Genomic DNA, 12,347 nt, shown 5'->3' on the forward strand with positions numbered 1-12,347 from the left:
TTTTTTCGGAGCTGGGGACCGAACCCAGGGCCTTGCGCTTCCTAGGCAAGCGCTCTACCACTGAGCTAAATCCCCAACCCCCTACGGAACTTTATTAATTAGGAATACGGTCCTTAGTCCCCATCAGAACATAAGCTTCAAGTTGGGAAGGAGCCTATTTTGTTCAATAAAAAATGCTCAGCAAGGTGCCTCACCAAGTAAAGTGCGAGTCTCAAATGCCTGACGGACACCTGACAACCTGAGTTTAAACCTCAGACTCTACATAAAGGTGAAAGACAAGAACTGACTGTGCAAAGTTACCCTTTGGCATCCACATCAGCACCACGGAAAACATACACAGAAACCAACACATAAAATTCTAAAACCTCTTCCCGGAAAAATGCTCTGGGAGCCAATGTGTGACAGTGCATGCCTTTATCCCAGCACCTGAGAGAAGTAAGATCTCTGCAAGTTCAAAGCCAGCCTAAGCTGTAAAAACAATTATCCTTGGAGTTTGTTTTGATTTGAGACAGTGTCTCACTGAGGTAGCCCCGGCTGTCCAGGAACTACATAGATCAGGCTAACCTCAAACTCTACCTCCAGAGTACTGGAATTAAAAATATGAACATCCATGCCCCCTGCAAAACATAACTCGAAAATGTGAAGGAAGCCAGGCATTATGGCACATGCCTTTTTAATCCCAGTACTCATTCAAGATGCAGAAGCAGGCTGATCTCTGAGTTTGAAGCAGCATGGTCTACAGAGGGAGTCCCAGGTCAGCCAGGGCTGCTCAGAGAAACCTGGTCTAGGGGGAAGGGAAAAAAACAAACCAAACAGCATCTGTAGCAGTGTGCTCAATAAATTCGGCCACTCAGCGCCTCTCCTGGAGTCCCTTTGTCAGAATTAGCTCTCGAGCACTCCTCAAGAGGAGCCTGTGGGGTTTGCCAAGTCCCCAGGGCATCCAACAAAGGTTCTCATTAACTAGAAATTAATGAGCTCAGCCCGCCCCTACACTCTGCACTCATGCCCACCCCCTCTTACACTCTAACAGCCTCACCTAAACCCCACCATCACCAGGTACAGACACCGAGGGAGTCTCCAGTTCGAATCCTCCCTCTTCCCCGCCTCCTCCGAGGACACACACACTACTACACAAGGGCCATCTCCACCTCCCATACTTTGCAGAAACACCCTCCATTCGTCTATTCTGAAGCTCTAGGACAACCAAATGCATCAACGCCGACTCGGTTCTACAACCGAGCCCCACCCTCTCCCTCAGGGCCCATACGCCGGCCCCGGCCCGCGGCGCCCCTCACCGCTTCTGAGCCTCCAGTCCCCACAGGCGGATCTGTCGGTCATACTGCGCTGCCTCCTCCTCGCTGATGCCGCCGCCGCCGCCGCTGACCTCCTCCTTCTCCACCATGGCGCCGGCTTTCAGCTCACCCGATCCCGCTCTCGCTAACCGCCGGCGGAGAGCCCGTGCACCCGGGACGCGCTTGCGCCTGCGTAGACAGCCGCGCCTGCGCAGAGCCACCTCCGTGCTTTGCGGGAGACCACGTGGATGCCCAAGACCCCAAGGCCCGCTAGCCGCCCCGGATCACGTGACAGAGACGCCAATCAATCCCAGAGAGGAAAAAGAAAAAAAGAAAGAAAGAAAAAGTGGCGGGTGTTTTGACTCCTCGAGGACGTCAACACGATCATTTATGAAGCTGGTCTTGTGTTTATCGAGTTGTTACGGGGATTCCAGCGTCCATGGTGTGGTGAAATGAGCAGAATGCTTAAAATGTGACCTGTCCACATGGACCTATTGAGGGAAGAAAAAAAAAAAAGAAAACTAGACATTCCTCCTGGAGGGAATTGGAGATGCTTAGGAAGGAAGGAAGGACTCCCTCCCCTCCCCACCTTCCTCTCCTGACACATTCTCAAATCCTTATGTAAGATGCAGTACTCAAATTGGTCATGGTGGGCCATGCCTGTGATCACAGCTTTTGGACAAAAAGAAGTGAAAGGAATCAAAAGTTCAAGGCCTGGGTTACATGAGATCCTGTTAACAAACAAAAGCAGGGGTTGGGGATTTAGCTCAGCGGTAGAGCGCTTGCCTAGAAAGCCCAAGGCCCTGGGTTCGGTCCCCAGCTCCGAGAAAAAAAAAAAAAAAAAAAGCAAACCTAGGTTTATAGGCTCATGCCTGTAATCCCAGCATTCACGAGGCTGAAGTAGGAGAATTACGATGAATGAGATCCTGTCTCAAAACCAACAAGGACTTCAGTAAAAAGTGCTTGCCCAGACCTGAGTTTAATTCTAGATCCCTGTTTTAAAAAAAGAAAAGTTTTGTAGTGCAGATTTGTAATCTCAGCACTTGGGAGGTAGAGACTGAGGGAAGGGTTTCTGGACCTTGCTTGAGACTCAGTCTATATGCCAACAAAGAGATCCTGCATTAAAAACCAAGGTTGTGCTGGGTGGTGATGGCTACGCAGGCCTTTAATCCCAGTACTCTGGAGGAAGAAGCCGGCAGATCTCTGTGAGTTCAAGGCCTTCCTGGTCTAGCAAGTTCTAGAACAGCCAGGGCCACATAGAGAAACCCTATCCGGAAAAACAAATGAACAAAAAACGAGCGGGGGGGGGGGGGGGGAGCATGGGGGGGTGAGGGAGAGGAAAGAAAAGAAAAGAAAAAAGCAAGCAGAATGCTAGCCAGATGGTCTCTCCACTAGGTAAAAGCACTTCCTATGCACACATGGTAACTCGAGTTCCATTACTAGAAGCCACATGAAACTGGAATAGAATTGACTCAACACTTCTCTTTTAGTGTCCTCATGTGCATTGTGTGCAAGTGTGTGCACTCACTGAACCCGCTAGACACACACACACACACACACACACACACACACACACACACGATACTTTTATGTGTATAGATTTTTTTTTCTGTGCAATAAATGTGTACATAAGGAGATGAGAAGAGAGGGTTGAATTCCCCCAGAACTGGAGTAATAGGCAGAAGCCCCCATGTAGGAGCTAGGAACTGAGCCCAGATCCTCTAGAAGAACAATGAGTGTTCTTCACCATTGAGCCAACTCTCCAGGCACCCCCACCTCCACATTAATAATGGATAATTTAAAACAAAAGCTAATAAAATAGACAGCACCTGAATAAGAGCATCCAAGGTTGACCTTTTACCTCCACACATGCATGTGACACCATCATACACACAACAAAAGCAAAACGTTTTTTTTGTTTATTTGTTTTACATTTATTTATTATATATACAGCATTCAGCCTTCATGTGTGCCTGCATGCCAAAAGAAGGCACCAGAACTCACTATAGATGGTTTTGAGCCACCAGGTGGATGCTGGGAATTGAACTCAGGACCTCTAGAGCACACAGCGTTCTTTTTTTTTTTTTTTTTTTTTTTTTTGGTTCTTTTTTTTGGAGCTGGGGACCGAACCCAGGGCCTTGCGCTTCCTAGGTAAGCGCTCTACCACTGAGCTAAATCCCCAGCCCCCACACAGCGTTCTTAATCTCTGAGCCATCTCTCTGGCCCCAACAGCATGATGTTTAGGCTCACTCTTGGGAAGCTAACGCAGGAACAGTGCCATTTTGAGTTTGAAGCCAGCATTACTACACAGCAGGACTGTGTCTCAAAATGCCCTTCAAACAAAACAGAAATAAAATATGCGTTAAGCATGCTAACACACACTTTTAATCCCAGGCAGAGGCAGATAGATAAATGGGAGTTCAAGACCAGCCTGGTCTACAGGATGAGTTCCAGGACAGCCAAGGTTATCCAAAGAAACCTTGTCATGAAAAACCAAAAATAAGGGCTAGAGAGATGGTTCAGCAGTTAAGAACAGTGACTGCTCTTCCAGAGGTCCTAAGTTCAATTCCCAGCACCCACATGGTGGTCCACAACCATCTGTAATGGGGTCCGATGCCCTCTTCTGGTGTGTCTGAAGACAGACAGTGTACTCATATACATAAATAAATACATAAATCTTTTTTTCTTTTCTTTTTTTCGTGGCTGGGGACCGAACCCAGCATAAATCTTAAGAAATAGAATGAAATACAAAATAAAAAATAAAGTCCAGGAGTGCTGAGAGTTGGAGAGATGGCTCAGCAGTTAAGAGCACTGACTGCTCTTCCAGAGGCCCTGAGTTCAAATCCAAAGAACCACATGGTGGCTCACAACCGTCTATAATGAGTCCTGATGCCCTTTTCTGGTGTGTCTGAAGGCAGCAACTGTGTACTCATATATATATATAAATAAATAAATCTTTAAAAAAAAAAAAAAGAGCACTGACTGCTCCTCCAAAGGTCTTGAGTTCAATTCCCAGCAACCACATGGTGGCTCACAACCATCTGTAATGGGACAAGCGACAGTGTGTTCCCATATATAAAATAAATAAATAAATCTTTAAAAAAAAAACCAAAAAAACCCAAAAAAACAAAAAAACAAGCTGGTGCTGTTGAGATTAAGAGCACTGACTGCTCTTTAAAAGTTCCTGAGTTTAAGGGCTGGAGAGATGGTTGGGCGTAAGAGCACCCGACTACTCTTCCAGAGGTCCTGAGTTCAATTCCCAGCAACCACATGGTGGCTCACAACCATCTGTAAAGAGACCCCATGCCCTCTTCTGGTGTATCTGAAGACAGCTACAGCGTACTTATATATAATAAATGAATAAATCTTTAAAAAAAAAAAAAGTTCCTGAGTTTGATTCCCAGCAACCACATGGTGTCTATCATGAGCCCTGGCGCCCTCTTTTGGCCTGAAAGCATACAAACAGGCAGAGCACTGTAGACATAAACAAACAAACAAATCTTTTTTTAAAAATTACTGATTTGTCATGGGTTCCAGATAGTCTTTATCTAGTCCCCAGAGACAATCGTGTTGCTCATTAATGGGCATGATAGAACTTGCAACCAATCCCAGCACTCAGAGAGCAAAGAGGATTAAGAGTTCCAAGCCAGCCTGGGCCACATAGCCGTCCTATATCTCAGAAAACATATTATAGTCAATCCCAGTATGGTTTCACACGCCTTTAACACCAGCACTCAGAAGTCAGAGGCAGATGGATCTGTCAATTGAGGCTAGCCTGGTCTGCAGAGCAGGTCCAGTCCAGTCAATCGTGTTGTAAATGTGAGGATTTTAACTTGGTTCTTCAGAACCCATAGAAAACCGGATTTGGTTGTCAGTCTGTCTTCAATCCAGGCATTCACACCTTGAGATAGGAAGCAAAGACAGACTCCCCTAGCCTGGTATATGTTGCAATGAAATAGGGATGTTGTCTTGTGCAAGGTGGGAGTTAAGACTGATACCAGAGGCTATCCTCTGACCTCCACAGGTAGGATGGGACACTGATAAGCTTAAGTACACCACACACAATATTGTAAATGCTAACACTTCTCCAACCAATGTTTGTGAAAACAACCCTAATTAAATGTATTAGACACACAGACACACACACACACACACACACACACACACACACACACACACACGGTGTGTATATCCAGACAGTGCACATGCATGCATATGCATGCATACACGCTCTCACATGAACACACAGAATAAAACCAAAAAAACTTGGAAGTTGGAGGTCATTTGTCTTAAGAGCAGTTGATGGGGCAGAGAAAGGGATAAAAGAGGATAATGGGGGCTGGCAAACATGGTGGGATCACAGTATGGATATGTATGGAATTGTCGAAAAAATTAAAAATACTTAGCAGGGTGGTGATGAAAGGAAAATTATACAGATTTAAGGTTTAAAAATATAAAATTAAAAGAATAAGTTTCAAAATCCACAGACTCAGGGCTAAACTATAAGAAACAAGCCCAGACAAGTACAGGCAGCCCTGCCGCTAGGACTAACCATAAAGATAAAGAAAAGGAATGCAGGAACCAGCCCAAGCTATCAGGACTGACTCATAAACCATTTGACAGGAGGGCATCTCCCCCCCCCCCTTACTCAGAGTCACACTTTAACCAGATGTCCTTCAAACCCTGATAAGCCCCTGGCTTCTAAAAACCCGAACTCCCCAGTCAGCACGTACTCTTCTGCTGTGTTGTGATCTCACTGCTATGTTTAAATGAGCCAATCACTTACAGCCGCACCAAAAATTAGCCGCCACTGTTTGAAACAGCCAATTGTGTGAAACCGCGCCAAACCCCCTAGCCTTCCCTGTATAAACCCCTGACTTTTGAGCTTCAGGGTCGACTCCTCTGTCTCCTGCTTGAGATACGTGTTGGCCCAGAGATCCGTTTTTTTTTTTTTTTTTTTTTTTTTGGTTCTTTTTTTCGGAGCTGGGGACCGAACCCAGGGCCTTGCGCTTCCTAGGCAAGCGCTCTACCACTGAGCTAAATCCCCAACCCCAAGCTCCGTTTTTATTAAACGGCCTCTTGCTTTTACATCAAGATCGGTCTCTCGTGTTTCCTGGGGCGCGCCATCCCGAGACTTGAGCGAGGTTCTTTCAGTGATGCATGCAAGAGGCAGAGGCATGAAGGTCTCTGAGTTCAAGGCCAGCCTAGTCTACCGAGGAGTGAGTTTGAGGCCAGCCTGGTCTACCAAGTGAGTTCCAGGACAGCCAGGGCCACACAGAGAAACGCTGTCAAGGGTTGGGGATTTAGCTCAGTGGTAGAGCACTTGCCTAGCAAGCGCAAGGCCCTGGGTTCGGTCCCCAGCTCCGAAAAAAAGAAAAAAAAGAAAAAGAAACGCTGTCAAGAAAAGCCAAAACAAAAACAAAACAAAAACAAGGACAACAAAACCTCACATTATTCATAAAGTACTTAGGTGTGTGCCTCTTTGTCTTAGCTAGGGTTTTATTGCTGTGAATAGACACCATGATCAATGCAAGTTTTATAAAGGACAACATTTAATTGGGGCTGGCTTACAGGTTCAGAGGTTCAATCCATTATCATCAAGACGGGAGCATGGCAGCATCACAGCATCCAGGCAGGCATGGTGCAGGAGGAGCTGAGTTCTACATCTTCACCGGAAGGAAGTCAGGAACAGCCTCAGCATCCTAGGAGCTCGGAGGAGGGTCTCCAAACCCACCTCACAGTGACACACTTCCTCCTACAAGGCCACACTTTCTAATAGTGCCCCTCCCTGGGCCATGCATATGCAAACCATCACACTCTTCTAATAAAGTATTTGTCTAACATAACCAAGCTCTAGATTGGAATCCTAGCACCTAGTATGAAACTGGGCAGAGTGGGACACACCTGCAATCAACACTTTGTAAATCCAACCAGGGGGATCAGAATAAGTTCAAGGACATCCTCAGTCTAGCTAGTGAGATGGCTCAGTGGAACAAGGCGCATGCCAGCAAGCTCGATGGCTTGAGCTTAATCAACATGACCCACAGAGAGGAAGGAGGCTCCACTCCCAAAATGTGTTCTCTAACCTGTGGTAATACACATGTGTGCACACACACAGCTCAAGAAATAAAAACAAATGTAATAACATAATTTTCAAAAGGAATAGAGCTAATTCGATGGTTAATTTGTCTGTTTTAACAAGATGAGGGGCTGGGGATTTAGCTCAGTGGTACAGCGCTTACCTAGGAAGCGCAAGGCCCTGGGTTCGGTCCCCAGCTCCAAAAAAAAGAACCAAAAAAAAAAAAAAAAAAAAAAAAAAAAAAAAAAAAAAACAAGATGAGAAGGGGCTGGAGAGATGGCTCAGAGGTTAAGAGCACTGACTGCTCTTCCAGAGGTCTGAGTTCAATCCCCAGCAACCACATGGTGGCTCACAACCATCTGTAATGGGATCTGATGCCCTCTTCTGGTGTGTCTGAAGTCAGTGGCAGTGTACTTAAATCTTTAAAAAAAAAAAGGGGGGGGGGGTTTGGGGATTTAGCTCAGTGGTAGAGCGCTTGCCTAGGAAGTGCAAGGCCCTGGGTTTGGTCCCCAGCTCCGAAAAAAAGAACAAAAAAAAAAAAAAAAAAAAAAAAAAAAAAAAAAACCCAAGATGAAACAAACCTCTGGCACATTGGTGAAAGTTTCCAGATTAGGTTAGTTTGAGAGAGAGAGAAAGACCCAGTCTCATTGAGAGCGGTGTCACTCCACCATCCCAGACTGAAGAAAGCAAGCTGACCACAGCCAGCATTCATCCTTCTGTGTTTTCTGGCTGCAGATCCCATGTGACCAGCGACCACACATGTCTGCTTCCAAACCTGCTCCATCCGCCATAATGAAGGTCCCCTCAAGCTGGGAGTCGGAACAGACCCTTCCATCCAAAAGCTGCTCGTATTAGGTAACAAACGAATCCAACTTACTGTGGAAATGAAGTACCAGTAGGTCTTGGAGATGCTTGGAGATTCACATACTCTGAAGGATCTTTTATTGCTTTGTTTTTTTTGTTTTTTGGGTTTTTTTGTTTTTTTTTTTTTTTGTTTTTTGGTTCTTTTTTTCGGAGCTGGGGACCGAACCCAGGGCCTTGCGCTTCCTAGGCAAGCGCTCTACCACTGAGCTAAATCCCCAACCCCGCAAAGATAATTCTTACAGATGCTTTTAGTCTTTGGACCCTGACTAGAGACAGTTTACACCCTAGACGTGAGAGAGAGCATGGGTTTGAGAAAAACAGTCCTCCCCAGCTCTCCAAGGGTGCTTTAGTCAAAGAGAAGGAAAATGAGCTTAAGCTTTTTTGGAGCTCTCCTAGGGAAAGAAGGAGGTCAGGAGACGTCTAGTTCTCTCCCCTCTCTGTCTATTGTCTGTCCTTGGTGCACCAATCTGTCCATGTCTGTCAGTTTATGTCTGTGTCTTTTGTTTCTCATTGCTTTAATGTTTTTTTTTTTTTTTTTTTGATTCTTTTTTTCGGAGCTGGGGACCGAACCCAGGGCCTTGCGCTTCCTAGGCAAGCACTCTACCACTGAGCTAAATCCCCAACCCCTATTGCTTTGTTTTAAGAAGAGAACAGTTGGGGTTGGGGATTTAGCTCAGTGGTAGAGCGCTTGCCTAGCAAGCGCAAGGCCCTGGGTTCGGTCCCCAGCTCCGAAAAAAAAAAGAAAAAGGAAAAAAAAAAAAAAAAAAAGAAGAGAAGTTGCCAAATTAAGGTTCTGTACCTTAAAGAGGGGGGTAGACCAGTTTTTCAGTAGGTTAAGTGCCTGGGATTAAAGCTTGTGAAGTTACATCTGCTAAGGTGACTGCTTACCACTCCTGACGTCGTCTTCGGCAGCAAGAATGCTCATTCCCACCTGTATGTAGGCATCACCTTGGGAGCTTTGGAGTAGATGCCCTGCCAAACCTCCTTCAGAGACTCCAATTAATTAGCCTGGGTTGGAACTGAGATCCTGGGAATTTTATAAAGCCTCCTCCTGGTGGTTCTGAAACAAACAGCATTTCCAACTGCTTCATTTCAATCCTGATTTTTTTTTAAAGATCTAGTTATTTATCATGTATAAGTACACTGTAGCTGTCTTCAGACACACAGAAGGGAGCATCGGAACCCATTACAGATGGTTGTGAGCCACCATGTGGTTGCTGGGAATTGAACTCAGGACCTCTGGAAGAGCAGTCAGTGCTCTTAACCTCTGAGCCATCTCTCCAGCCCCCTACTCCTGATTCTTTTGTGTTAAGAAAACATAACAGGAAGCAGTGCTTTGGAGATCCCGAGGATCTGTATCTTGCTTCAACAGTGTTTGGATGGAACAGACGCGGGGTCTCCCACTTTATTAACTTCCAGCCGCCTTACAAGTCTCTCCAGTCGCAGCCTCCGGGACCATCTCCTTGCCGCCTTCGGCTCCTAGGACCAGCCAGCATTGTCTTCGCGGTTAGCTCCATACTCCGGATCAGCCTATCCTCTTAGATTCGTCAGAATTATTCCACCGGAGTGGCAGCTGCCGTGAACAGCCTGGTCAACTTGCACCTGCGGGCCTCCTAACTCTCTGGGCTTCTTTTTTGATCGGAATGACGTGGCTTTGGAGGGCGTAGGCCACTTCTTCCGCAAATTGGCCAAGGAGAAGCGTGAGGGAGCTGAGTGTCTTCTCAAGTTGCAGAACGAATGTGGGGGCCGTGCACTCTTCCAGGATGTGCAGAAGCCATCTCGAGACGAGTGGGGTAAAGCCCTGGAGGCCATGGAAGCTGCCTTGGCCCTGGAGAACCTGAACCAGGCCCGCTTGAATCTGCATGCCCTGGGTTCTGCCCGCACAGACCCTCACCTCTGTGATTTCTTGGAAAGTCACTTCCTGAATAAGGACGAGAAACTCATCAAGAAGATGGGCAATCACCTGACCAACCTGCGTAGGGTGGCAGGGCCACAACCAGCGCAGACCGGCATGGCCCAGGCATCTCTGGGCAAGTATCTCTTTGAGCGCCTCACCCTTAAGCAGGACTAGGCCTCTGCACCTTCCAAGGGGCTCCCTCCTCTGCTCTGCACCGACCGCCTCAGCACCTCCACACAAATGAACCTCTAATGCCACTAGGCAGCTTTGTAACCACCCTGGAGCCTCTGGAGCCTCTTCCAAGTCTTGGACGAAGTAAAAATAAAGCTTTTTGAAACAGAAAAAAAAAAAACAAAAACAAAAACAAAAACAAAAACAAAAACAAAAAAAAAAAAAACAAACAAGGGCTGGAGAGATGGCTCAGTGGTTAAGAGCACTGACTGCTCTTCCAGAGGTCCTGAGTTCAAATCCCAGCAACCATATGGTGGCTCACAACCATCTGTAATGGGATCCGATGGCCTCCTCTGGTGTGTCTGAAGACAGCTACAGTGTACTGATATAAATAAATAAATAAACAAACAAACTCAAACAAACAAAAACTAAAGAATTAAAATTTCAAAAAGTTAGTCATAGACAAGGTCTGGACGTGCCTGAGAGGGTGTTAGAGATAGGACCTGCCGGACCAGCTATCAGCCCTCAGCTACACTGAGCCCAGACACTTGAGCCTCGCTGGAAAGGACCATACCTGGTGCTGCTGACCACCCTGACAGCTGTCAATTCTCAGCCCTCACCAGCCGTGTACTAGCTGTTGGGGCTGAGAGCTGGGACCTAGAGGGAAATTCAGTCATGTTTGTCCTGGGTTCTATCAAGATAGGTGTGGGGATAGGCTTGATTTCCATTACAAATGATGTAACATTACATATGTTAGTACTCTTAATACTTCTTGGGACTGTGCCTCAGGGATCACAGTCTGTATAAGTTTAGAAGTTCTAAAAGCTAGTCATGACCTTGGTGTATAGGCTTGGATAGTGTCCAGATTAGAATCCTCATGCTAAGACAACAATATCAGGCTGTGCAAAGTGAGGAGCCCCTAAATGCTGAGCCTATTATGTAGTCCTAAGATTAGAACTACTCCCAAAAGGAAGTGGGGAACGAAGAATTAAAATTTCAAAAAGTTAGTCATAGACAAGGTCCGGACGTGCCTGAGAGGGTGTTAGAGATAGGACCTGCCGGACCAGCTATCAGCCCCAAGGACATTGACCATCTGTAGCCACCCCCTCCCCTTCCTTCACCCCCCTGAGTGAGATGAGCCACCCTATCTGCCTGCCGAGCTGCTAGAGAGCACGTACACCTTGCTGATGTAATTTCGCTCGAAAAGTAACTGTGCACCATTTGAATTGACCAATCATGTGTAACCACGCGAATTCCCCTATATAAACCCCCGAGTTTGGAAGCTCGGGGTCGATTCCTCTGTCTCCTGTGTGGGATACGTGTCGACCCGGGATCCCGCTAAGACCTGGGATCTCGTTAATAAAAGCTACCTCCTGCTGTTACATCAAGATGGCTACTCGTGATTCCTGGGGGCACCCCATCCCACGATTGGAGCGAGAGACGCGGCTCCCCGTTTAGGGGTACACTCTTTCAAAACCAAGAAAGAAAGAAAACATAACAGGGTTGAAGAGATGGCTCAGAGGTTACAGATGGCTCACAACCACCTGTAATGGGATCCAATGTCCGCTTCTGGTGTGTCTGAAGAGAGCAACACTGTACTAACATACATAACATAAATAAATCTTTAGACAAACAAACAAGAAAACATAACAACAGAGGATGGGAGGTGGTGGTGCACACCTATGACCCCTGCCCTCGGGAGACAGAGGCAGGTGGCTCTCTGAGTTCGTGGGCAGCCTTCTCTACAAAATGAGTTCCAAGACAGCCAGAGCTACACAAAGAAATCTTGTCTTGAAACAAACAACGAATAATAATATTTAAAGATTTATTTTTTTAATGTGCATTGATGTTTTGCCTGCATGTATGCATGTGTGAGGGTGTGAGATCCTCTGGAACTAGAGGTACAGACAGCTGGGAACTGCCAGGTGGGTGCTGGGAATTGAACCTGGAAGAGCAGTCAGTGCTCTTAACTGCTAAGCCATCTCTCCAGTCTTTTACAAAAGAGTAAATGATGTTGGACTTCATGGCACACGCCTTTAATCCC

At 46.4% G+C, this 12,347-nt stretch overlaps 2 protein-coding genes and 1 pseudogene across 4 annotated transcripts in view; 1 reads left to right on the forward strand and 2 right to left on the reverse strand.

Moving 5' to 3' along the window:
* Positions 1-1,458, reverse strand: part of Sae1 (SUMO1 activating enzyme subunit 1) — a 55,903-nt gene extending 54,445 nt beyond the window's left edge. The window contains exon 1 of one of the 2 annotated variants that reach the window (NM_001012063.1): positions 1,296-1,442. In NM_001012063.1, coding sequence (NP_001012063.1) covers positions 1,296-1,402 — 107 coding nt within the window. In that variant the 5' untranslated portion in view covers positions 1,403-1,442. Of the gene's footprint in view, positions 1-1,295 lie in introns of both variants that reach the window. The other variant, XM_087554590.1, reaches the window with a different exon arrangement.
* The window catches only part of Ccdc9 (coiled-coil domain containing 9), a 126,635-nt gene that overhangs the window by 107,378 nt on the left and 6,910 nt on the right, over positions 1-12,347 (reverse strand). The gene's annotated exons all lie outside the window — the stretch shown is intronic.
* Positions 1,401-10,460, forward strand: Ftl1-ps12 (ferritin light chain 1, pseudogene 12; annotated as a pseudogene). Its single transcript, XR_015648689.1, has 2 exons — positions 1,401-1,536; positions 9,608-10,460. The product of XR_015648689.1 is annotated as a ferritin light chain 1, pseudogene 12, transcript variant X2 (transcript).

Source organism: Rattus norvegicus, chromosome 1 (genome assembly GCF_021556685.1).
Source record: "Rattus norvegicus strain SHRSP/BbbUtx chromosome 1, alternate assembly SHRSP_T2T, whole genome shotgun sequence".
NCBI lineage: Eukaryota > Metazoa > Chordata > Mammalia > Rodentia > Muridae > Rattus > Rattus norvegicus.